The sequence below is a fragment of the Podarcis liolepis genome (assembly GCF_965112155.1).
Source record: "Podarcis liolepis genome assembly, chromosome: 5".
Taxonomy (NCBI): domain Eukaryota; kingdom Metazoa; phylum Chordata; class Lepidosauria; order Squamata; family Lacertidae; genus Podarcis; species Podarcis liolepis.
In genome coordinates, this window is record NC_139556.1 from 99977361 (window position 1) to 100004857 (window position 27497).

At 43.9% G+C, this 27497-nt stretch overlaps 1 protein-coding gene and 1 long non-coding RNA gene across 4 annotated transcripts in view; one reads left to right on the top strand and one right to left on the bottom strand.

Moving 5' to 3' along the window:
* Positions 1 to 27497, bottom strand: part of PSMD1 (proteasome 26S subunit, non-ATPase 1) — a 90112-nt gene that overhangs the window by 55899 nt on the left and 6716 nt on the right. For all 3 annotated transcript variants that reach the window (XR_014526366.1, XR_014526367.1, XM_083504006.1), the window contains exons 6-16: positions 27012 to 27155; positions 25434 to 25660; positions 24235 to 24298; positions 21659 to 21787; positions 19743 to 19831; positions 18660 to 18738; positions 17482 to 17655; positions 16683 to 16794; positions 16327 to 16523; positions 15147 to 15242; positions 14494 to 14558 (exon numbers count right to left, since the gene is read on the bottom strand). Coding sequence is in view for 1 of the 3 variants with exons in the window: in XM_083504006.1 (XP_083360132.1) it covers positions 14494 to 14558; positions 15147 to 15242; positions 16327 to 16523; positions 16683 to 16794; positions 17482 to 17655; positions 18660 to 18738; positions 19743 to 19831; positions 21659 to 21787; positions 24235 to 24298; positions 25434 to 25660; positions 27012 to 27155 (1376 nt within the window). In the remaining 2 variants the exon portion in view is untranslated. The remainder of the gene's footprint in view (positions 1 to 14493; positions 14559 to 15146; positions 15243 to 16326; positions 16524 to 16682; positions 16795 to 17481; positions 17656 to 18659; positions 18739 to 19742; positions 19832 to 21658; positions 21788 to 24234; positions 24299 to 25433; positions 25661 to 27011; positions 27156 to 27497) is intronic.
* LOC310707560 lies at positions 25677 to 26647 on the top strand. Its single transcript, XR_014526580.1, has 2 exons — positions 25677 to 26048; positions 26408 to 26647. It is a non-coding gene; the product is annotated as an uncharacterized lncRNA (long non-coding RNA).

Genomic DNA, 27497 nt, shown 5'->3' on the forward strand with positions numbered 1-27497 from the left:
CTGATGAATACCATAGAGAAGAGGACAATAAAAAGCGCACCCAAGTTTTAAAAGAGACCAAAATTCAGCAATAGAAAGTAACAGGAGGGAATGATGCCCTTATTTTAATCAATTCTGCACGTGCCTTTTTGACACAGGAGCTTCCTTTCTCCTACTGAAAGGGAGAGAGACAGGAAGCACATGCGCCTGCCTCCCTCTCACGCCTTATACCAGACCTCTGGCTTTTGCACTTCTTTTCCCCATCCGCACCCAAAGAGGTGTGGACCGTGACATCATGCAAAAATCATGATGGCCCGCTTGAGTGTGTTAAGAGGCAAGGAGGAGAAGGTGTCTTCTCCTTCCCGCTGCACAACATAGAATTGCCTTGCATCAAGCCAGGACCAACGGCTTGCATTGCAAAAGTAACTCGCCCTAAGATGAAAACTGTATGCTATATCGCAAGGGTAGCTAAATTCTTTTGTGTGTGTGTGCACCATATTCACCCTCCAACAGCGATATATTAGTAGTGCATGTGGCCGACCTACTTTTTCTTAAACAAAAATATTTCCAAATGTATAAGAAAATTGTCCAGTAGCACCTTACAGACCAACTAAGTTTGTCCTGGGTATAAGCTTTCGTGTATCTGAAGAAGTGTACATGCACATGAAAACTTATACCGAGAACAAACTTAGCAGTCTCTAAGGTGCTACTGGACATTTTTTTTGTTTTTTTAATATATTTCGACTGCGTCAGACCAACACGGCTACCTACCTGAATCTAAAAATATTTCCAGTCTCTGAAGGAGTAGACACAGAAGAACCAGGAGGCTGTTGTCTCATACTTGATGCCCATGTTGGATTGCCAACACTTGAGGTCCAGTGTCTCCTGGTGATGCCCACTGCTGCATGTTACAGCAAGCCTACCCTAAAAGCACCCCCCCAAGCGCTAAGCAAGGAGTTATCAGAGTTGCTCCTACTACTCGACTTTTCTCCAAAACCCTGTGTCCCTGGCACCCATGGCAAAACAAGGCACCCCCTTCTCCAACAATTCACCACCAGGTTCTCAACTGCTCACACAACTCAGCCCCTCTGCCTGCTGAAAGCAACACGGTTTTTAGCATTTAGAACACTCAGTTTAGTTAACTGTGCATACCTTGTAAATGGGTTCTTCAAATTTACACGAAGAGCCATTTTATTCTACATGAAGCACTTTGTGATGGAATAAATTATTCCAGAACACTTATTTCAGAGGGACTGCAATCAGAGCTAGTATGAAGTTCCTCAAACACATATGCGAAGGGAAACTTGCATTGAGCAAAATACCATAAACTCCCCAAGTGTCCAACTCCCACAAAAGTATGTTAATTAAGTTTTCAACTCAATTACGTTTTATGACTCAAGTAGCTCACTGTTTTCCAGCTTCGCTATGGAATCTCAGTTGCCAAACACATTCTGAAATGCTCCACAGGAGAAAAAAAATTAAACTAGTAAGAGTCTGCTTTGTCCCAATACAATGCAGGCAGATCTATTTTTACTTTGGGAGGCAATCAAAATAAGGTGCTGCTGCACTACACACTTAAGATTCTATTGGTTAAAATTCTGCATCTTATTTTAACTTTAAGAAAGCATCATAAACTTTAAAAGCACAACTGCTATAAGGAGGGCTGTGTTAGTCGTGATTAAAAAATCTGAATTAGTAGACCAGCACTTTTAAGACTGAGAAGATGCTATGGGAAAAGCCTGCGCACCCTCCTTCACTGGGGGCTAGAATGGCCTGCCAGAAAGAGCACTGGGCCAGTGGAACATTTGCAGCCCAGCTTCCTCAGCCTTCAAAGAGGAATCTGCCCTGGAAAATCCACAGTACAAACCCCAGAGTTATCAAGCAGAGTCCTTTAAGCAGTACGTACTTGGCTGCAATTTACAAATGAGCTAAGCCACATTAATCGGCTTCCAGACTCATTTATTTCGAAGATCTATATCTCATTTTCCAGTATGTGTGCAATGTGGCTTGCAACAATAAACAATTAAACTAGAGAATCAACAGCTTTAATCATAAAAGAAAATGCCGGCCACTTAAGACGAATCAGTGTCGGGGGGGGGGAAGCAAATGCCCCTAACGAAAAAGGTTTTGTACTCCTGGGAACAAGCAAAATGATTCTTCAGTTTAAGTGAGGTTGTTCCATAGTCTTCAGTGTCATGTGCAAAAATCTGCTCCAGTTCCAGTACTCCAGCTAGAACACTTCCTGTATTCTGGAATTTCATATCCATCTTCACAATAAATCTTGCAAAGGCTTGGGCTTTCCAGGCCACGCCATCATTTGTTCCTGGATATATATTAGAAAAAAACATCTGGGCAGTAATCATAGTGACACTATAATTTTGTTAACTAGATCCTGAAAATGTGATTTCCCTTTCCTGGAAGATCATCAGTGTTTAATCCTTATGTAAATACTCGCTGTTTAGCGGGGACTTCCGAAGAGCCAAGGAAAAAAGCTTCATCCACTGAGGTGGTTGATATAACTTCACCTTGACAGAAATTTCCCCCCTTGGTAGCAAGCAGGAGGAGTTCGTTCCGAAGCTGTTGTTCACTAGCCATCTCACAGACATAACTCAGAAACACCATCTCTGCCAAACCGTATAAAACAAACAACTTTCCCGTGATTCCTAAGGTTCGGTGTCATATTCCATAATGACTGTTCTAGGTGCCACAGAACTTTGCTGCGTTTGGTGCTATGGGCGAAGGAATGTATTATGAGAGGTGCTATCATAGGCAAGATTCAATGTCAACAGATGCCCAAGAAGATGCCAGGTTATCATCTATACAGAATTGGAGAAGCAACCAGAATGTTACTTAAGTACGTGTTTTTATGTTCCAGAAGTAAAGGAAAAGGGACCCCTGACCATTAGGTTCAGACACGGACGACTCTGGGGTTGCGGCACTGATCTCGATTTATTGGCCAAGGGAGACGGTGTACAGCTTCTGGGTCATGTGGCCAGCATGACTAAGCCGCTTCTGGCGAACCAGAGCAGCACATGGAAATGCCATTTACCTTCCTGTCGGAGTGGTACCTATTTATCTACTTGCACTTTGACGTGCTTTCAAACTGCTAGGTTGGCAGGAGCTGGGACCAAGAAACAGAAGCTCACCCCGTCGCGGGGATTCGACCGCCAACCTTCTGATCGGCAAGTCCTAGGCTCTGTGGTTTAACCCACAGCGCCACCCGTGTCCCAGAAGTAATGATGTGTAATTCTCTCTTTTAATGTTTGCTTCGTTTTAGCCTTGGCTATCCAAGACTCTTGCCGCCTTCAGTCTGGAGGTAAGCTGGAAGCTTACACAGAATGTCCAATTGGTAACCAATATGTTGCTCAGGCCCAAAGAGAGGCAGGATATGTGGCAGCAGCTTCCTAGCACAAAGTGGAACCCAACTAATAACCCCTTGGGTCACCTGATCCTTGCCAAGTTGGCAGCTGTAAAAGCACATCATGGCCACCTTTTGTGGTTGCAGCAGAGAGCCAGCCAGCCACTCCCTCATCTGGCCAGCTGTCAAGAGAGCTGGAGAGGGTGGGGTTTTTTTTTTTGAGGGGTAAGGTAAAGGTAAAGGGACCCCTGACCATTAGGTCCAGTCGTGGCCGACTCTGGGGTTGCGGCACTCATCTCGCTTTATTGGCCAAGGGAGCCGGAGTACAGCTTCCGGGTCATGTGGCCAGCAGGACTAAGCCATTTCTGGCAAACCAGAGCAGCGCACGGAAATGCTGTTTACCTTCCCGCCGGAGCAGTACCTATTTATCTACTTGCACCTTGATGTGCTTTCGAACTGCTAGGTTGGCAGGAGCAGGAACCAAGCAACGGGAGCTCACCCCATCGCGGGGATTCGAACCGCCGACCTGATCGGCAACCCCTAGGCTCTGTGGTTTAATCCACAGGAGTAGCTACACATAAAAAGACTGGCCTTGTTCCTCAACAATTTAGAAGTCATAAAAATATGAGAGCGCTAAAATGTGTTCATTCATGAAAAACAAATACACACAAACCTATTGAATCTGGAAATTAATATTGTTAAGATTAATGTTTTCCCTAATGTATAATATAGCTTGCTTAGGAAATTAGTACCTTGTAAGCCTTATTTGTGCCCATGCCCAGAAAGAATGTAGTATTTTATGAACCTCCCTTGACACTGGGAATTAAGTAGGCAGCCTGTCCCCTGTTGTTCTTCCATATTTGTGCATTTAATTCTTGAAAGCAGGCATTTTACTGATTTATTTATTTATCTATTTCAGTTGCTATGATTGCCTTCCGGCAAATAAGAATTAGGTATTGTAATCTTAAAAACAACTGATTTAATTCTGTTACGCTGTATTTTACCTGGCTGGTAGTTACACAACTAATCTGTGTGTCTAAAAGGACTTAGGGCCCACTTTTGAAACCGAGTTACAAAGAAAACAAATATGTGCTTGCACGTTTTTTCACCATATTCTTCTGTATGTGGCCCCAAAAGGCTGCTGAAAGTCAGAGTCAGCAGCTGTGGTCTAGGATGACAGAATATTCTTATCTGGTGCAAAGCAGCTTCTGACATTACGGTATTTTGGATCCAAAATGACTGAATGTGGAGTTCTATTTGTACCATTTCCTGGCTGTCCTTTCCCTCCAAAAGTCACTCCTGAAGGTCAGGGGATGCCCTCCCAAATTGCAAGTGATACAGCACAACTATATGGGAATATTGGGTTGTATCCCCCACCCCTACCCCTTAAAGGCAGAAATTCCTTCTGCTCACCAAGGGCACTATTTAAACCCAAGGCAATGGCACTTTTAAATACAATTTGCTTCAATAACAGTGCACTGTGCACTCACATCTTAATATCTACAGCTATGGATGCATTTTCTCGTTTCTTAATGAAGGCTGAGATTCTTCAATTACCAAACAGACGCCTACAGAATACACATAAACGCTTTGGGGGCGAAGGATCTGCACTTTCCCATTTTTGCTTTGTATTCACATTGCAAATAATTTTTCTCTTCTGAATAATAATGTAAAAAGCCCACTGAAATGTTTGCCAAACATTAGAAGAAGGACGACCAAGCTGAGCTTCCTGAAGCAGAAACGCTAAACTGAAGACAGCAAATGAAAGAGACCTTTTGCTTTGAAACCTGACAACAAAGACTCCGGAAAGATAAAGACTCTTTCGGGCACAGTCTTTCCTTCCCCTGCAACTGACGTTTTAAAATTCAAAACACCAAGAATTCTCAAGTCACTTAAATGGTGTTTTTCAAACAACTGAGATAAATATTGTATAAACTGCGCCAACGGGGTAGAAGAGAATTGCATAAACGTCGGCAGCCGAGCAAGATTTGTAGTCCACAGCTGTGAGCAGGAAAGGTGGCAGAAGGGAAAAGATGCAGAGAGCCGCTAAAAAATAAACACGGGACTCAAGATGCTCCCCACACGCCACATTGGCTCTTCCACTCTGTCTCTCTCAGTTCCCAGAACTTATGCAACTAGATGTATTCAGACTTTATAAACCTTATTTTCCTCTGCAACCAGGGATGAAGGGGGCTGCAAGCTCAATTCTCCATGTATCACTCATATCATCTAGGATTGGGGTGTCGTAACTTGGACTGGTCCACAGACATGACATGACAAGGCAGAAGTACTATTTTGGGGGGACAGGGGGCAGACAGGAGTGGAGGACTCCCTGGTCCTGGTAACTGCGCCCCTGAAGGGCAAGGTGCGCAGCCTGGGAGTCATTTTGGACTCACAGCTGTCCATGGAGGCACAGGTCAATTCTGTGTCCAGGGCAGCTGTCTACCAGCTACATCTGGTACGCAGGCTGAGACCCCCCCTGCCTGCGGGCTGTCTCACCAGAGTGGTGCATGCTCTGGTTATCTCCCACTTGGACTACTGCCATGCACTCTACGTGGGGCTACCTTTGAAGGTGATCCAGAAACTACAACTAATCCAGAATGCGGCAGCTAGACTGGTGACTGGGAGTGGCCGTCGAGACCATATAACACCAGTCTGAAAGACCTACAGTGGCCGTCGAGACCATATAACACCAGTCTGAAAGACCTACATTGGCTCCCAGTACGTTTCTGAGCACAATTCAAAGTGCTGGTGTTGACCTTTAAAGTCCTAAATGGCCTTGGCCCAGTAGACCTGAAGGAGCGTCTCCCCGCCCCCCCATTGTGCAGCCCGGACACTGAGGTTACAGGGAACCCGGCAGAGGGCCTTCTCGGTAGTGGCACCCACCCTGTGCAACGCCCTCCCATCAGATGTCAAGGAAATAAGCAACTCTCTTACTTTTAGAAGACATCTGAAGGCAAGCCTGTTTAGGGAAGTTTTCAATGTTTTATGTTTTATCATGTTTTTAATATTCTGTTGGGAGCCACCCAGAGTGGCAGGGGAAACCCAGCCAGATGGGTGGGGTATAAATATATTGCTGTTTTGTTTTGTGGTGGTGGTGTATGGAACGCTTTAGTGTGTCTCCCTACAAAGATCTGTTGGATCATTTGTGGACAAGTCCTGAAAGGCTTCTCTGTCTGAAAGCAGTTTTTACCTGAAAGCAGAGGAAACTGAGCTGGAGGCGACTTACCCGCCAGATCCAACTCTGTGCTAAGAGCCTATATCATGAAGGATAAAGTGGAGTAAACAGCTTTAAAAACTACTGTAGCCAAAAGCCCAGTCTGCAACACCTGACTTTTCTAGTCTCCCATGCCTTCAAAGGATGCCTCCAATTTGAACTTATTTCATTTTAAGATGTCTCTCGCATGCACCAGTTTTCCCCCTAGACAAAATCGCAATGCCTGCCAAAGTACTGTTTACACAACACAAGCTTATTTACCCTTTTCTAAAAAGAGTGCTAGAAAGAATTCCTACAATTCACATGGTCCTGTTACATTTCCTCTTTTAACTCTTTTCCAGCTTCTTGTCCCAGATTCAAAAGGGCTTATTAACCTGGATCCATAAAAATAAAGTTAACATCGGGGACAAAAGAGAACGGTTATCATCTTCTCATGCCTCGCTGGCCAGTTTTCAGAGGCATCTAACTTGCCATCAGAACAGATGTGGTCCATGGTCTGATTCTGCAGTGATGGTCTTACTGAGTACAGGTGAGGAAGCCAGGATGGAGCAACACACCTGAGAGACAGCTCAGCACATTAATTAGCAAAGAATGTCCATGGTGCGCCAAAAGCCCCCTGCTTCAACTCTCATTATTACTATTCATTAAATTCATATTCCGCCCTTCATCTGAAGATCTCAGGGAGGTTCACAAGATAAAAAACAGGATAAAAGCATGAATAAATAGTTAAAACTGAAACAAAACAATAATGCCCCCCTCCTACAAACACATTTAAAAGTCTGTGGAATATTAATCAGCCCAAGGCCTGCTTGAAGAGGAAAGTTTTCGCCTGGTGCCTAAAGATGTATCATGAAGGCGCCAACTTGACCTGGGGAGAGCACTGCACAAACAGGGAGCCACTGCAGAAAAGGCTCGTTCTTGTGTTGCCACCCTCCAGACCTCTCGTGATGATCACAGAGTCTGGTCAGTTTATCTGGGCAGAGATAGCCCTTAAGGTATTGCAGTCCTGAGCCCAAATTTACCAGTTCCCCATTTTGGATACAGGATATATGGATCACAGCCGAGTGGAAAAGCGCATGGCCTGCCTACAGAATGTCCTGGATTCAAGGTCTGTCATCTCCAGTTAATCAGGATCACAGAGCAGATGATGGGAAAGAGACGTCTGCTTGAGGACCACTGCCTGTCGCCATAAGGAACTCTGAGCTAGCTAGATGGATAAATACAACCTTATCCAAGGCATCTCCCTTTGTTCCCAGCTAATACTACCTACTTTACAGGGCATCTTGCAGGGAGCATTAAGATAACGAGCGATAAATGAGCAAAGTGACTGAAATATTTGGAAAGTGCTATATAAATGTCAAGCATTATCACCTTCTCCTGCAGCAAGTTTTAGAATGCAAAACAGCACAGATATGTTAGCAAGGACGTCGGCATGAGAATAAAGTTAGCCCATGCTTATTCTTGAATGAAAAAGGTAGAACTCATTGCAACAGCACACCTGGTGCAACTTCAATAGGCTGCTGGGGGAAACCCCCAACCCAAAACTCTTGCCCTTTAAAAAAGAAAGAAAGATTAAAACCAGTACTGGCACCAAGACCTTGAGATCAGTTTTCTAAGATTCGCTATGTTTACAGAGTTCTGTGGACAATCCAGCTTTTCTGACCAACGCCCACAGTGAAATTGCAACAGATTATTTTAAAGGAAATGTGTTGAGGAATTCACACAACAAAGCTTAGGAAAGTCAACAAATAGATGGAACGCAACAGTCAGAGGAGAAGGCATTGGCACAATCCTCTTGTGGGTTTCATTAAAACTTTTATTTACTCCAACGTTACTTGCCACGCAATCTCCTCTGAAGTGAGAGCTCAGAATCTGAACAGGAGACCTGCAGGGCAGACAGACACACATTCTCAAGAATTTTTAGCCGTCAACAGAACGCAGGAGAGTTTGTTTGCAGAGATTTGCCGGCAGCCCCCCCACCTACCCACCCAAAGGAAGATATCTAGATTTCATCACCCGATGAGAACATGTGTGTGCAAATGCTGGCTTTTAAACCAGTATATTGATTGCCTATGGGGAGAGAGAAATGTAAGCTCCCAGCTTATCACCACGGCTTTGAATCATTTCCAGGGAAGATTTTCTCCACATGGAAGCACTGAACAAAGGCCAGCACTTAAGATGGAGCATACTTCAACTGCCTGTGAGAAACGGGATGCCTCATCAGGGAGAGAAGTCTCGGCCTGTGAAAGCATTTCCAGAGCAAGGGCCCAGATGTGAAAAATACGTAGCAATAGTCACCTTGTCTCTGAGCAATGGCAGAGTGCATTGCACTTGCCAATAAGTAACAAAAGCCCAGCTCCTTATGACTGCTATAAGGCAGCAATGGTGGGGCATAGAGAGACAGATAGCCCTACAATGCAGCATGTATAATTACTATTAATAATAATAAAAAAATTATTTATTTTATTATTATTTTAATTATCAATAATAAGCAAATATATGTATCACCCTTTACCCAAGGATCACAGGGTGATTTACAGCATACAAACACCAAAGTACATAGCATAGGTAACGTCAAAGGGACCCCTGACCATCAGGTCCAGACGTGACCGACTCTGGGGTTGCGGCGCTCATCTCGTTTTATTGGCAGAGGGAGCTTGTGTACAGCTTCCGGGTCATGTGGCCAGCATGACTAAGCCGCCTCTGGTGAACCAGAGCAGCGCACGGAAACGCCGTTTACCTTCCCGCTGGAGCGGTACCTATTTATCTAATTGCACTTTGACGTGCTTTTGAACTGCTAGGTTGGCAGGAGCAGGGACCGAGAAACGGGAGCTCACCCTGTCACGGGGATTCGAACTGCCGACCTTCTGAACGGCAAGTCTAGGCTCTGTGGTTTAACCCCCAGCGCCACCCACGTCCCTAGTACATAGCATAACAACAAACAAAATAACAACACCCTGCCCACCCACAGCTTAAAAGGCTAAAAATTGTTTAATAAGCCAAAGGCCTGGGAGAAGAGGAATGTTTTCACCTGGTGCCTAAAGTTATGTAATGGCTTGCATATATACAACGACATAAACAACTATCCGACTTTTAGAAGACTTTTAATACTTTCCCCATTTTTCTTCCCAATTTATGTATTTTATTTTGGTTTTGCTGTTATTTATTGTATTTATTAGCAACCCTTCATCAACAAAGATCCCAGGACGGCATCATGTAGTAACTGAAAAGACACCATGGTCATATAGTACAAAACACAATCTATTAAAATAAGTAAATTAGAATCATGTTGAAACTTTGGATACAGATAGGTAGCCGTGTTGGTCTGCCATAGTCAAAATAAAAAAAATTAAAAAATTGAGACCTGGTCTGAACAAAGACATTGGATTCTTATCTCATTATACATGACTAAGCCATTTCTCACCTTCTCACCCCTTGCCTTTTCCTGTAAGACCTATTACAGTCGTTAAGAGTCGTCAACAGGCTCATCTCAGCTATCTGCCAATCTCCCATTCCCACCACCCTTCTGAGTAATACCCCTCCCCACCTTCTCACTATATAGAAGGATCTGGCAACTTCTGTTTCAGTGTATCTGAAGAAGTGTGCATGCACACGAAAGCTCATACCAAGAACTAACTTAGTTGGTCTTTAAGGTGCTACTGGAAGGGATTTTTTTATATTGAAACTTTGCTATAAATTGCTATTATTTAGGAGGTTGTGCACAAGCAAATGCAGCAGGGACAAGTTATCGACAAACTGTCCCTGCTTTGTCCCTCACTTTTCTACCTCCACACAGATCTCTCAGCCTGAGCTTCAAATCTGCAATATAGGGGCAATACCACCAGCCCGCATCACAAGGGTGTTGAAGATTGCGTTAAAATTAGGAATGCTTGGGGAATTCAGTCTTTGCAAATGCCAATAAGAAATGACCTGATCGCAGATCAGAAATAGCTATTGCCTGATTTTGTACTTTCCTGAATTTTGCAACATAAGCTCTTGGCAATTAAATACGTTATGCTGGGGTTGTTAAATGTATACAGTATATACTCAGATAAAAGTAGGAATGGAACGGAAGTATGTAAAAATGATACAGATCAGAATAACACAGACTGGGCCATCTCTAGCTAATTCAGACGACACACTCTGGATAGCGGTGTTTCTCAGCACCACTGCAAGATTTAGTGGATGAATGGCACTCATCAGCTCCAGCACTCATGCCATGCCCAGAGAAGGCACAACCGAATGGATAAACTCAGAAAAAAAGATAAGAGTACCATTTGGCAGGAAGCTCTCAATTCCAGATTATGTTTTATACTTGGCCAGGGGGAGGGGGGAAGCTACAGTAAGATCAGAGAGCTAAAACTCTTTTATTAGAACCAGTTTGGAGCAGGGGAGGGAAATCACTGAAAAGTATGGAAGGAGTGTGTGGAATTTGCCTTCTGTATAAGCACACACACACACAGAGGTCAACTGAAGAGTACCAGTTCCCTTCCGGCAAAGGCCGTTCCACACTTGGCTTGGTGGGGAGGGCAGACGTGCCGCTGTGCCACACATTTAGCACAACGACTCCACAGAGACACCTGCTGCCCACGCAGAGGAAGGGGAGGAGTGGCATGCAAAATTATACGTGGCACTTTCTGGGGAAAAAGGGGGAAAGGGGTGGGCAAGACACATTTATGGCTACAGGATGACACACAGCTACAAATGATGGCCCCGTCTCTCAGAACCGGCCAGATGACAGATTTGTTTAGGACTGCCCTTATCTTGGCCCTCCTCTTCCTTTCCAAAGGAAATCCAGAAGGGGTTATCAATAAAACACACAAAGGAAAAAATGAAGCCATACTGTTAAACCTCAATATTTCAAAAGAAGAACAGGGATCTGGTGGCCTTCTTCAGAGAGATCGTTCCTCAACTGGGGTGCTACTTCCAAGGCAGCCCTATCGCAGACACCAAAAAACTTTAGATCTTAGGTAAGTGGAATGGGGAGCAGGACTTCTCCCATTAAAGCGGGGTTTGGTGGAGTCTAAGTTGCAGAAAAACTATAAGGAATGTGAGCTCCCCTTTTCAGCAGGAACTGGGACTCATTCTCCAAAGCTGTGTGAGCTGCAGCCCATGAAGGAATACAGTGAAAACATCAGCTTTTAGGGTTGTCAGGTAGTATAAATTCTAGGGGGCAGCTGCTTGCAGCCTCTGCTTGCTGAACTTACTTTTAAACCTTCTGCACAGATTCTGGATTCAATGCAAACGGAAGACAGAATTGGCCGTCCTTGTTAGCAGTGCAGATGAACATTACCCAGGGCCTTGTCTAACGCAGCTGTTCTCAAACTTTTTTCTTGGGGCCACACTCTCAGAATAAAAATTTGCTCGTGCCACACCAGTTTTTTTTATTGATTTCTAACTTAGAGCTCAACTATTTCATAATATGATCAAGAGACATCCAGAAAATATAAAACGTAAGAACAGGAAGCATTACCAAAATACAATATTGATTGTCCTTGAATCTTCCTGCTGTACTTGCCATCGCCTCCTGCTACGTCAGTGTGACATGACGTACTCTTTGAGAACCGCTGGCCTAACCTGAAAGAGCTGTGGATTGGACTCTGAAAATTCCTACTGTCCAGTTTTATAATCTACCATTAGTACAAAAGAGGGGCGGGGGAGTTAAAATTTGTGAACTAATAAAAGCATTAAAACCGAATTCCATCTTCTGAACCCAAGAATCAATCAATTTATGCTAGGCCAGTATTTCCTACTCCGACTGGGAGCTGCTTCCCAGAGTCTTAGACAGAGGGCCTTCCCATCATCTGAGACTTGGTCCTTTTTTCAATCCTAGGGGCTGAAACTCGGGTCTTTATTTTATTTATTAAAGTATTTATATGCCACCATCTCATGAAATATCAGGGTGGTGCACAGCAATGCGTATACAATAAAAATTAAGATCTTCTGCACACAAATATATGTACTCTGCAACTAAACTAAGTTTCCTTCTTGATCCTACAAAGAATTGTTTAAACGCTGTTAGCCACCCCAGGTTAGTGTGAGTTATATAAATTCAAATTAAATAAAATGTACATTGCAGTTTAATTCAACAATATTTGGAAACACTTCTCTCTCTTAAAACACTGAGTCATTGTACAAGAGTTACTTAGTAAGCTGACATCCACGTCCTCAAGAATGACTGCAATTTATTCTTCTTAAACGTTAACTAACATTCCTGGCTTGAATATTATCCATCCTTGATCTGATACTTCCCAGACACTTCATTGATATTATGTCCTCTTAACAGGACTTCATGCACTTAATTCCACTTTTGGCAACTCCTAGTGGAAAGTTTCAACAAGAGTTATACTGAAAGTGCAGAGACAAGTCTCATATGCCTCTCAGAAAAGCACCTCCATTCAACCCTCTCCAGCGCCACTAAACAAAGGCTGAACTTAATATATTCATTCGTCTCTTCCGAGAGCTTCACACTTATCCATATGCCTTCTTTATTGGTCTGAAGGCAATCTGCTCTCGAAGCCCCAAGATATTTAATAAATTTCATTTGTTTATTCATTTAAAAGATTTTTAAAGCTCATCTCTCACAACACACTGCCCTCACAAGGTGACCTACAAGGCTCAAGCAAGGGAAAATACTACTACAAAACACACACGGCCAGTTGCACAATTCAGACAAACGCAGACTTGAATAAATTTGCCGTCAGAATTTTTGTTTAATAAAACCCAGCAGGGATGAGGGCATACATGTCTCCCTGGGAAGCGATTCCAAAGGTGTGGGACGACCACTGAGGAACTGCCAGCCTAAAAGCGTTCAGTGGCAAGGGCACTTATCTCAATGCTTAGACAGGATCAGGCAAGTGTAGGTGGTCCCAACCCATTTAGGACTTTAAAGACCCAAGTTGGCACCTTGAATTGGGCTCAGAAATGAACATGCAGCCAAATGAAAGTGACACAGTGTACATGAAATGACCTGAGCACCAGCTCTCACAAGCAATTGTGTTCTGTACCAGTTGCTGTTCCTGAACAGCCTTTAAGGGTGACCCCATGGAGAGCACACTGAAATAATCTAACCTGGACAAAACCATGTCATGCACCACTGTGCCAGAGTCTTCCTTCTCTAGTTAGGGTCCCAGCTGTCAAACTGGTCCTCCTGGTAATGTCATCTGTGCCTCCACAGGCAGGAGAGAACCCAGAAGTATCTGGCCTTTCAGGGGAAGAGTGATCGCATCCAGACAGATCTAAACCTCCTTCCAGATTAGCAGGCCTTCCAAATGGAGTACAGTGGTGCCTCGCAAGACGAAAAGAATCCGTTCTGTGATTCTCTTCGTCTAGCGGTTTTTTCGTCTTGCGAAGCAAGCCCATTGACGGATTAGCGGCTTTTAAGCTTATCGGATCAGCTGATAAGCGGCTTAGCGGCTTAGAAAAAGGGGGGGAAGGGGGAAAAACCCGCAGGAACTCGAAAGACATTGTCGTCTTGTGAAGCAAGCCCATAGGAGATTCGTTTTGCGAAGCACCTCCAAAACGGAAAACTCTTTTGTCTAGCGAGTTTTCCGTCTTGCGAGGCATTCGTCTTGCGGGGCACCACTGTACAGTACTTCTGTTTTATCCAGATTAAGTTTCAGCTTGTTAGCCCTCAACTAGCAACTACCTTGATTTTTATTGAGGAGCAGCACTTTCTGCCACATGCATCCAGCAAACAAAGCCACCATCCACACCCTACGTTCTATGGCAGCTTCAAAGCCTCAGCCCATTAAGGAGATTCCCAGGTTGCTTCTTTATCTCTCATTCTAACACAGCATTAAGCATTCCACAAATTGCTATTCTGCAAGCGCTCAGCTGAGACCAAGTTAGTGCGCAATAAGTGGAGTATAAGGGAATTCCTAGAACTTCAGATAAATCTTACTGCAGACCGCAGAACGGATGGAAACAGAAACTGTACCTGAACAAAATGAAACCCAGTGATTCAACAGCTGCACGTCTCACATCATCATTGACATCACTCACCTAATAAAAAGGGGGAAAACAGCAAAAAGTCAGGGCAAAATACCTAAAGTGTACAGAAATATCTAGAAAGTACTAATGCATTTTTTTCCAGAGATGTGCAGATGGATTTAAAATGGACCACAGCCATCAAATGACTGGTATCATTAGACCATGACACTCTTCTGCTGGAATAGGTAAAAGATAAAAAGGTAAAGGACGCCTGGACAGTTACGTCCAGTCAAAGGCGACTATGGGGTTGCAGCGCTCATCTCGCTTTCAGGACGAGGGAGACGGTATTTGTCTAGACAGCTTTCTGGGTCACGTAGCCAGCATGACTAAACTGCTTCTGGCGCAACGGAACACCGTGACGGAAGCCAGAGTGCACGGAAACGCTGTTTACCTTCCCACCACAGCTGTACCTATTTATCTACTTGCACTGGCATGCTTTCGAACTGCTAGGTTGGCAGGAGCTGGGACAGAGCGATGGGAGCTCACCCTGTCACAAGGATTCGAACTGCCGACCTTCTGATCGGCAAGCCCAAGAGGCTCAGTTATTCTCAAAGTAGACCCATTCAAAGTACAGTCTGCTCCAGAGCCAGCTATACTTACAGCAACATGCAACAGACGTCTGATTGCCTTGTTGTTTCCTGAGCCACAGTAAGCCATTGCAACAGTATACATCCCTGAACGGCGGAGGATCGGATCCTGGAAGAGGTAGAGCACTTTAACATTTAAACTGTTACATACCGGGGGGGGGGGGGTGGAATCAAAGGAGAAAGACTCTGAATTCCTGAGCTAGATGAACCACCGGAGTGACAGCTTCCTATGAGCTCACTTTCCAACTCTATTTTTAAAAAGTTGTGGTGTGATCCATTACTGAGTTGCAAAGTGGCTTCTTTTAAAAATACCAGCACTGATTTTCCATTAAAACTGCTACCTAGGACTTACAGGAAAAACCTAAAATCCAGCTGAAATATGATGCATGACCAGCAAATCTTAAATTTATCAAAAGCTGACCAAACTACTACTAGAAAACCAATCAGCTGAAGACTCCAGTCAGTATTCAGATTCTTGAGCAAACCAGCCTCCCCCGTCATTGAAGTCTTTTTATTTGCTTTTGGGTACTGAGCATCTAGAACACACTTACGCTAAATAAATACTCAAGAAAAATAGTATGAAAAGCTTATGGCTTTTATGCCAATCAAAGCTAAAAACTGCATATTGTCTGTACTGCTCTGTGTGATGCTGCTTTAGATCACAGGCAGGCAGAAGACAGGTGTCTGAGTAATTTAAAGTAGATCAGCAAGGATTTCTGACTCAGGTTTCTAGTAAAATCAAAGTAGACTTCACAAATCTCACGTTTGCCCACCTCAGCTTAGAAGGCTGAAGAACACTACGTGCTTTATGTCTCAATCAACAGCCAAAAGATCTTCCGTTCCATATTTAGCAGCTTTTTTCGTTTAATTGTTCATAGAGTGGGCCAGAAAGCTTGCTGGTGGCTAATTAAGTCAGTCGATAAATTTTGGCAAGACACTATACTTCAACCTTAATCAAGCATCCTATAATAACATGGGGCTTTGAAGAACCTCTGCTATAAAAAAAGGCATTTACTCTAGTCCATTATGTATTAATTTTTACCCGATTCCTGTCTTGGGAGGCAGGTTGTGGGTTAGAAGGTGGACTATTTTACACAGACACCCTAAAGTGCTAAAAGGCAAGTATTATTAAGATACCCTGAAGAAAAAGGCTGAAGCGGAATAGGTGGTTTTGCAGGAAGAGCTACACTCACCTTATCTCTGCAGAGGCTCTCGATGAGGGCATCTGCCTCCTCCATTCTGCCATACATCACCAAGGCAATGCCAACTGCCAGGCCCCGCAAGATCTTCTCATGCTGGGTTTCTTGGGCATATCCCACCATGTCCTCAATCGCCTGCGCATTTTTAGACCCAAGCATCACCAGCCCAAGAGCCAGCCCAGCCGCTTCACCTTTAAGGGGGAAAAGGAAGAAACTAAAGACAGGAGCACAACAGGACTTCACCACTGCTTCCGCCTGCCGTCCTGAATAGAGTACACAGGGTGATGGCTTGGCCTGCGGTGGGGGGAGTAGGTTTAAGACACACACTTGTGTCCACGGCAGTGGCTTACCTGTCACAGCATCATCTTGGTACAGGTTAGTTTTGAGAAGGTCGTAGACATCCTGGCGGGCAGTCCCCATGGCAGCCAAACCAAGTCCCAGGCTGCCCCCATGTCGGACAATCTGCAATAAAAGTAAGAGAGATGTTTCCTTTCTCTCCGTGACTCTACTTATCAGGAGGGCTACAAAGATCAGAACACACTCTTGGAGTGAGACGGAGAACCCATGAACTCATTCCACATTCAACTCTTGGTAGTCATTTTTCTAGTCATTCTGCATTGCAGGGGATTTGACTCAATGACCCGTGGGTCCCTTCCAACACTACAATTCTACACAAAATTACATTTCCATTACAGTGGATGCTCAGGTTGCGAACATGATCCGTGCGGGATGCATGTTCGCAACCCACAGCGTTCGCAACCCACGTCTGCACGTGTTGCAATTCGGCGCTTCTGCGCATGTGCGACACCAAAACCCAGAAGTAACCCGTTCCCGTACTTCCGGGTTTTGGTGGTCCAAAAAACCCCAGCCTGAAGCATCTGTAACCCGAGGTGTGACTGTATCTTCCTTCCTTCACTGTGATGTAATTTTCAGCATTTGAAAAAGAAACACATTATTGATTCTTCATGAGAGCCAACCCCATTTTGCTTGCACCTTTTTTATTTATGGCCTTTATATCGTACACTTCAATAATACTTCTGGGGCAGCGAACGTAATCGTCAGCTAAGTGTTGAGAAGTCCAGCGACCCACATGCTATCCCTAAGGCACTCAATCACTTATGCAGGTGATTCGCAGGAGACAATACTTACATCATTGCTGGCATTCTTCAGCTGGTTCAGCAAATAGTCTATGATGTCACCACCATGATTGGCATGGATGAGTCCCAGGGCATAAAGCCCACCACCTTCCTGATAGGCAGACCCTGGGGACGTGTCTTTCGGCAGATACGTTGCCATTAACTGAAGAGCTTCCTTCTCATGACCCTGTAAATTCACAAGGAATAAAGAGAGAACTATGAAGAGCTTTGATGCGTCAGCCCATCTTCTGCAGCCATTTTCTCCCAATGGGAACTAAGCTGAACTAATTTAGTATGGATTTGATACTGTGAACTTAGCAGGCACATGCATCTTGCATGCACCCTGTGATGGACAAGCAGTTTGCATCTCTTTTTGAACGCACATTGAAATGAAGGCACAAGACTGGGGGTTGATCATCAGGTGAGCTGCGCACAGGTGAGCTGCATGCAAGCTGCCGACCAGCCCTGTGGAGCCTCCTTTTATTGAGACAAATATGCAAACCAGGCAGATACATCTTGGCCTGTGACCTTTACACATCTTCGGTCCCGAGATCGTGGGGTGGTACAATGTTATTTTGGCACCTGTTTCCACCGCGTCATTTTCCCCTTGCACAGTGTATGACGAAGGAGACAAACGGTCTCAGGGACAAAGGTTACAGACAGGACACCGCAGACTACTGAGACCGCAAAAGGTCAGACAGAGAGAACGATGTTCAGACAGCTGTGGCTTGTCTGTGAGGGGGAGTATGCTACGCACCCCAGGGTCACGCGTGCAGGCAGACTGTGACTGCCTGCTGGTGGGGAGTGTGCTCCCTCCGGACCCCACTGCCCACTCCGCGATATCCCTACACACATGTAGTACACGTACACACACACACACACACACACACACACACTGTAAGGAACATGCACTGAGTCTATTTTGTGTCCACAGTAAAATATAGGCCAGTAAGAGAAGACAGAAATACTGTAGCTCAATGAAAGTGAAGTTAAAATTCTTATGTCTAAGAGTTTAATGTTACTGATAGTTGTGTAACATAAACCGGCAACAGGAGGACACATGCCAGCTCTGTCTAAAAGCTGGGTCAGAACCTGCAATGTAAACAGGAGGGCCTCAATATATCCTGAAGATGACAAGCCCACCAACACCTCAGATGTTATCAAAAACACTGTGATACATCTTAGTATTACCTTATGTATGACACCGAGGCTGGCTGTAGCAGTAAACTTTGCCCAGTTGGTAGCCCTGGCAAGCCACTCCAAATTATCTCTGCAGAGAGAAATATTGGGAATTGGTCTTAGTCTCAGAAGTGTTCAAACTTTCACATCACAGGAATAGAGTGTTTAGAAGTTGACTGCTTGTTTTACTTTGTTTGCCCTGGTCTAGTTCGACTCAAAGCTAGCAATATCTGCAGCCAGAAATCTTTGTACAGTATTCCAAGACCAAAACTTTCATCATAAAGGAAACAAAATTGCTGGACACGAAGTAAATTGCACAGTTCGGAATATTATTCCAAGGTGCTCATTTTCAACCATTTGGTCAATCTGCAGAAGACAGGAGAACTGTATTTCTTTCTATTGTTTTCCGGCCCTCAACAAAGCATCAGAGTTACACTGCTTTTAAAACAAACATGTGAGGTTGGAACAGCTCTAAGAGGGATCTCTGGCTAGGGCAAAGGATCCTTCCTAGCTCAATAAGGATCCATCTCTGACTCTCCAGTGGCTAAATCAATGCACCCTGGAAGAGATCATTATATGAGAGAATGACAATAAGCAGAACACCATACCAAAGTTCTCAGTCCTAAATATTAGGGCCCTTTGATGGCGTTATTTGAACATTCTCAAACCTAGAAAATCTGAATGAATAAATAAATAAATCCCAGACTTTCAGAAATGGCACCTTATCTTGCATTTGTGAAATTGCACACAAACGTCCCTGAACAAAACCTAAATGGTGGGACAATAGAAGTAGTTACAAAATTCTTGCTGATGGCTCAGTGCACCAATATATGAACCCAAGAAATGGCCTTAGGTCAAGTCAGACCACTCTTCCAAGCTGCTGGAAAAGCCTGATCGACTTGACTTGCTACAGGCCTGTAAAAAACCGTCTGTCCCAGGCCTTCCAGCCAAGATCCTCCCACATGCAAAAGCACACTCTCAACAGTATCATATGCCATTTGTAGAAAAGGATAGAGAAAGACTGCTCTCCTGCAGCCATAGCAGATTAATTTATGCCCCCAAGAGGTGATATGGTGCTCCGCTAAAGGCTTTTACCTAAGGAACTGGTCACTGGTTGTTCCACAATGCATAAAGGAGTTTGCTATGACTGTTGCTGTGTGACAGACAGAGTTCCGCACGGCGTCCTGGAGAGGCAAAATAGAAAGGTCACACCAAGCAAAGAGGAACATGAGCATACTGTATAGAGAAACCTCATGCGTAGCCGTGCGCTCAGGTCCTAACATGGTAACTTTCCTTTTGCTGTTTCTGTTTCTGACTGTTCAGATCACAAAATCCATGTTGTAAAGCAAATATGATCTGTATTTCTTACAGTATGCTGCCAGAAATTTGTTGACTTGTCTGAAAACTTCTAAACTAAGCTTTTTAAAAAACAACAACAACACAAATATCACGAGGAAAGGCTGAAGGATATACATGCAGAGACAGATTAAAGGATAATAAGCGCAGTCTGAAGGGTATAAAACAGTAACCCCTCTACTGATGGACAATAGGCCACTGCCTAAAACTTCAGGGAGGTTGATTCAAGGCTGAAAATAATCTGCTAATGTCCACTGTTAAAAAATGCTGAACTTGGTTCCTTTGTTAACTGTCACATACTAGCCAAGCAGGAATAGTATAAAGGGAGAGAATTCGTGTAAGAACTTAAAGATGTTATCCAACAAAGTACTGTATTTACGTTCGCAGAAGGACTTCGGGCTGCGCAGTGGAACTAGACATTCTGCTCCACATGCCCCCCACCCAAAAAATTAAAAATATGTTATGGGTTTCCTCCAACCTTTTAGAGCAGAGTTGGGGAAGGTCTAAGAGGAGTGCGTAGGGACAGGGGAGGAAACAGAGACCCTTGCACTAAGGGAGCGACCTCAGTTCCCCCACTAGAACCCCCCTTTGCTCTTGGATCAAGAACCCTACTTGCTGCTATTGCATTTTAGCATCTTCTCTTCTCTGCTGGGACAGCTCTTTTGGGGTAGAACTTTTTAAAGAAATCTCCTTTTGCATATTACAATTTCCTCTTTTGTGTACTATGCTCTCATACCACATTTTGCTAATATGCAAATATTCTTTGAAATTTTGAAATAAATTCGTTTTTAATTATTATTATTAATAAAATAATAATAATAATAATAATAATAATAATAATAATAATAATAATAATAATAATAATAAAAATATTTATATCCCGCCCTCCCCAGCCGAAGCCGGGCTCAGAGTGGCTAACAACAGTAAAAGTAACACAGTTTACATAAAACCACAATCAATTAATTGAAATACATTCTAAAATCAGTTCATTCAAAAATCAATTCTGAATCAAATGGCAACCGTTGGGCTACAGATCTATGAGGATTACAGAAGGAGAGAGGGGGGCAGGATGTGCCTTGGCCAAAGGCCTGGTGGAACAGCTCTGTCTTGCAGGCCCTGCGGAAAGATGTCAAGTCCCGCAGGGCCCTAGTCTCTTGGAACAGAGCGTTCCACCAGATCGGGGCCACGGCCGAAAAAGCCCTGGCTCTGGTTGAGGCCAGCTTAACCTCCCTGTGGCCCAGGACCTCCAAGATGTTTTTATTTGAAGACCGTAAGGTCCTCCGTGGGACATACCAGGAGAGGCGGCAAAAGGCCTTTTGCTCAAGTCTTTATTAATTTAAATATTCTCAGTATCATTCTGCTCAGAGCCCACAGTGCAGAACACAGTGGCACACTTCCTTCATGAGTTGTATTCCTTTACATTTTACTCAGAGTACACCTTTTGGAATTAACAGACCTAACTTGGCCACGTTCAGAATTTCATTGGGTCTACTCTAAGTAACACTGAGCTAGACACCACTCCTTATAGTGTATTAAATAGCTAGCTGGTAAAGTAATGCTATCTAAATGTCAAGATGCGTTATTCAGCCTCAAATCCAAAATTATCTCCCAGCGCTCGAAGAAGCAAGCCCACACAAATCATATATAGGCCTTACCTTTGTGTTTTTTAGAATCATGAGGTCTGTGTTGTTGTTTCGTATTAAGAACTGCAGATGTAATTCAATGGCCATTTCACCACTTAATATTTTAATCATTTTGGGGATCTGATCTTTCGACTCTGGGTTCTTCGTATAGGCACATGCAGAAAAAGACAAAAAAGATTACTTTTCAAAATCCCAACAAGTATCTCAAAACACCAGTAAAACCTTATCAGCCATGGTCACTTTGGCAAGTTTACATATACCAAGTACAGCTAGATTTATTTTGCCATCTCCATCAACATTGATGAGATACAGGTGTGACCAGGCAGTTCAGTACCTTCAATGTTTCATCCTCTATATTCATTTATTGTAAGTAAATAAATAAATAAATGTATATTTAAGTACAGTGGTACCTCTGGTTGCGAACGGGATCCGTTCTGGAGCCTCGTTCGCAACCTGAAAGGAACGCAACCCGTGTCTGTGCACGCGCACGATTCGCCGCTTCTGCGCATGCACGTGACGTCATTTTGCACGTCTGCACATGCGCGAGCGGCGAAACCCAGAAGTAACCTTTTCCGGTACTTCTGGGTCGCTGTGGAACGCAACCTGAAAAAATGTAACCTGAAGCAAATGTAACAAGAGGTATGACTGTATATTTCTGTAGGAAACATTCCACTGAAGAGACTCATAAACTACAGCCATAACTAGGGGTGGGAAGACTTTGGGCTTGTCAGATCTACAGTACTGTGTTTTTCACTAGAACCCCAAGACAGCGCTAGGTGCAAAACAGATACAGGTAGAATTAAGAGAATAGGATATCTCTTGTGTGTGTTCTCAGGCGAAGAGTTTGCTTTCACTAACAAGACTGAACTAAGCTCACAGTACTTGCATTCAGAATTCCATTCCTGTTAGCTTTTTTCATTTCACCAGCCAAATTTAGGTAGGAAAAGTAGTTTTGTTACTTCCATTGCTGAACAACCAGGAACAAGAAAACCTTCACCACCTACTGCAAATCCTGCAGGGGTCTACTAGTAGATCCCAATCTACTTTCCGACCAACCCTACCTTAAGCTAATCCCTCTCAATTCTGTCTTTTCAAAGTGCATTCCAGCATTAAGTTGAGGAATACCTCTGGGATAATTTCTGCATGCGTTCACCTTGGCAGCGCTTATTTTTCACATAGGAAACAATTCGAGACACGCTTCTTCCCAAATGCTCACTCAAACAGCATGGAATCTCCACCAATGCATGGGATCTCTACTTCTTCACTCAAGTCTAGCCTTTTTTTCTTTTTAAACGTTTGTATCTGCTTGAAGGTCATTTAATTTTCTTGCAACATCCACACAAGTGTCAGGACTGGTCGTTGTCCTCTTCAGATCACCACACAAATGCTTCTTGTTCTTTTATAAAACTTTTTATTGCGTATTAACAAAACATTCTTATAAACAGTTCTTAACTATTATTCCTCAGAGTCACTTCTTTCAGATACCTTCTGAGCTCTGCTTCTCCATGACCAGCCACTCTCAAAATGGCGAAGGCGCCTTTCCCTTCGCTTTCCCGCTCTTTTTCCTACCCTCCTGGCTAGAGCTGGCCTGTATCTCCCCTCCTCCGAATCTGAGCTAGAACTGAACCCTTGCCTTTCCTGTGAACAACCGGTCCCTCCCTGTTGTTCCTCTTGCTCCCTTCTATTAGATTCACTGCTCTCCTCCCCCCCTTGGGGAATGCTTTCTCCCTCTGATAAACTGAAAACCTCTAATTCTTCCCTGACAACAAGCAACACAGAAAAACCTCCACAATTTGGAGGCAATTTGCACTGTGCCCAGAAAATGGCCTGGGAGCACCACGGCTGTAGGAATTACAAACTTGATGGAGAGCCCCATATAAGACTGACTCTTGTAAGAGGAAGGCAGCATAAAAAGCCCTACATTTAGGGCAATTTTTTCCCCTTTCTTACCCTACTGTATTTGGTGCTTTCGCCTCCAAGCGTCACAAGCAGCTGCAAAGTGCGACTTTTTCAACTTAAATATTTACAACTGCAATCAATGACCAAATAAGGCATTATTTTGTTTCCTACTTTCAAGGGCAAACCTTTATAACACACACTAATGCACCGAACAGTAAAACAGCAATAAATCTTTACGTGGGCTTCACAGGGCAGCTCTGATCTTTTATTGTTGGAAAAACACGCTGCATTAAGCAAGCATTCCGTCCCCGAAAGATATGGAATTAGTAACTCTCTCATCTCTAGAAGTCACGGTTATCTGAGGGTGATCTGTTGTATAGGTTCTGAAAGTAGTAAAATCACTGCAGCCAAAGTCAAGTTGATCTAGGACTATAACCCTGTGATTGTGTGCTTTGGGGAAGAGAATATGCACCGTGCTCCACAGCCTTTCAAGGCTGCAGTGAGACAACTGTGCAATGTCTCTTGCTTGCTTTATAGTTGGGTCTGTTTTATAGCAAGATATGCAAGGATGTTGTGATTTTAATAATATTGTGCATTACCCTGAAGCCCACAGGATAAAATGCAGTCAAGAAATCTTATGAAATAAACAAACTATGCATCAAGGATGCTCTACACACAGCAACACTTACGGTTTGGACAGCCTTCACTGCAGCAACAGGACTATTTGTTTTTTCTTCTGTCTCCATGGTATCACTATAAGAAAAGAGAGAGAAAAACAGTCTAACTTGCACTGTAACCTATGCCAAAACTACTGAGAAGGGCACAGGAATCAATAAGGTAATGAACATTTCATTTCACAGTCCTAACGCTTCTACAAGTCTCCACACCTCTTAAAGCAAGAGAGAAAAGGCAACTGTTTTTCTCATTTTCACGACTGAGGCCAGTCAATACAGTCAGCAGAATCAAATGCTGAAGCTTTTTCTGCACTTGACCACTGAAGATTGCAGTTGTGGGAATACTTATTTGAATCCCCACCCCAATAGCAGGAGCATGCCTTTCCCTTTACGTACAACTTTGCAAGGCTGAATCCATCTCCCTTCTGTGCTCTTTTTTTCTATAGGGAGCCTTAAAAAAAAAGAGGTATATATAAACACCAACAAATGGGAAACACTGGCCTGTGAGCGCTCTGGAAGTTTATTTCTAAGAGACACATAAACCACAGTCATAACTAGGGGCGGGGAGACTTTGGGCTTGTCAGATCTACAGTACACTGGTAACTTGGGTTAAGTACTTAATTCGTTCTGGAGGTCTGTTCTTAACCTGAAGCACCACTTTAGCTAATGGGGCCTCCTGCTGCTGCCGTGCCACCGGAGCACGATTTCTGTTCTCATCCTGAAGCAAAGTTCTTAACCTGAAGCACTAGTTCTGGGTTAGCAGAGTCTGTAACCTGAAGCGTATGTAACCTGAAGCGTATGTAACCCGAGGTACAACTGTACTTTGCTTTTCAATAGAACTGTAGGAGGAATCTATGGCTATCGGGAGGGGCTCAGTATCTTAAACCAAACTACAAGTTCCAAGACTATTGCTGGAGAGGTGGCACAATTTTGTTGTGTAGATACGACTGAAGTGTGTACGGTATTTACATACACTCAATGGAGAAGGAAAGAGCACAGGGTACAACTGCTTGGTCCTCTTCTCTTTAGTTCAAGAAGCAGATTCCCTGACATCTAACCCAAACCCACCCTGTGATCCGGTTAAATCCCTAGGGTAGCTCTGCATACACCACATTGGAGGGCAATTCACCTTGCAGCTCAGCACCTGGCAGTATTTGTATTTTCAAGCCGCACACCATCCATTTGGATGCTTCCATTCGCACAAGCTCCCTTACCCTTCCTTCTCTGACCCTGGGACAGTCCCTGTGTTGGTTGACCCAGGCACAGAATGAATAGGGGTGCCAACAGTGCGGAGGTTCTGGATGACGGAAGAGAGGAACTGCTGGCTGGCACTTTCGTACAAGTCAAAGCAGATCTGGTAAGCCATGAGAAGGTTGTCCTCCTTGACCAGCTTCTCCAAGATATCGCTCACGGCCTGCGGGTCGTCCAAGAAGATGAGGCACTGCGGGAGAGAGAAGAGAAGAGAAGTCAGAGGATGTCTCAGCACGGAAGTAGGAGTTTCATAAGGCCAATGATTTCTTACCCATTCATTATGTAAAATTTACTAGAAACATGTGTCTGAACCCCATTCCCAATGAGCTCATGTTAATGTTTGGAGCGGGGGGTGTTCCCCAGTTCTATGCTTTTATAGGCATTATTATAGTGGTTCCTGCATGCCCTTGAAACCACTATAATATATCAAACAAGTCTCTGAAATGTCACCTGAAATAAATCTTCCTCCCTTCCTCTTTTTACCTTTGTACACCTTCACAACAACTCTGAGGTAGGCTACACAGAGATAATAGCTTTGTTCCACCCTCTCAGCTTTGTGGCTGAGCAAAAATGTAATAGTAATAATAATAATAATAATAATAATAAATTTATTTATATCCCGCCCTCCCCAGCCAAAGCCGGGCTCAGGGCGTCTAACAACAATCAAATAATCAAACAATCAAATAATCCAACATTCTAAAAACATTTCATTAGAAAAATTAATTAAAATCAAATTGATGGCAACCGTTAAGCAAAATTCTGTGCAGGTTGCCAGAGGAGGGAGTCAGGCTGCGCCCTGACCAACGGCCTGGTGGAACAGCTCTGTCTTGCAGGCCCTGTGGAAAGATGTCAGGTCCCGCAGGGCCCTAGTCTCTTGTGACAGAGCGTTCCACCAGATCGGAGCCACAGCCGAGAAAGCCCTGGCTCTAGTTGAGAGTCCAAGGGTTGAAAATATTCCTACCATGTAACAGAACTCCCCTGAGATTCTCTTCTTCCATATCTTCCCTGAACCCTCCCAAATCTGCTCTGACAGTTCCCCCAATCATCCAGCATCGTGGCAGAAGCGGAAGCCATTCCACTCATGCAGTGACTTCACTAATTCCGCCCCAACCCTTTTCACTATCCCACTCCGGCTTCTTTCAAGCACTCATTCATTAAGAGTATTAACAACCAAAAGGGGGGGGGGGGAGTTTCACAACCAAAACAAGTTGTCAAAACACATCAAAGCAGCTGATGTGTTTCTAAAGCATTCAACAGTGTGAGTGCTTCAGCTCAGCCAAGCTACATCGGTTGTTGTGAGTTTCTCTTGAACCACGAATTTTAGCAAGCAGGTCCCAGTATGTATCTCAGTTAATTTGAGTTAGCAACCACAATTTTCTTGGATGATGTGCATCTTACATTCCCCCCCCCCTTCCTCCAAAGGGTGAAGTACGCATGCCACCATCTGGCAGATACTATTACTCAGATACCCTCCTCTTCCCCTACTCCCAAGGCAAACTAGCATGTGGTCTGTAGCCATATGTACACACATAGCACATTACCTGGCACACATTGATGAAGTCAGGTTTTTCTAGGTTCATGTAGATTTTAACCAGAACTCTCAGTACCTGGTTGCGGAATTGCTTATTCTGCATCAAAGACATGCAGAGTTTTAAGCTGTATGCCAGCATTCCAGGAACATCATTCTGCCATGAAAGAAAATATTGCTGTAAAATTATTTTTCACAATTGAAATTTATTTTTTACTCATGGCTAACAGGCCTACCTCTTATCTTCTTGGAGGGTCATGAGGCGGAGAGAGACAACAAATAAGGCAAATGTGACAAAAACTAATCTGGCTAATCAACCCAAGCAAGTCTCACCAAAGTGGCTTCAGTAATACTGAATGCAAAACACGAACACAATCCAAATTACTGGAAAGTGTACCTCATTCTATATCTCACTGCTGAAATGCCTACATACAGATAGGCAACATTTTGAGAACTGGCGCAGCATAGTGCCCAAGACCATGAGCCAAGAAGTCTCATT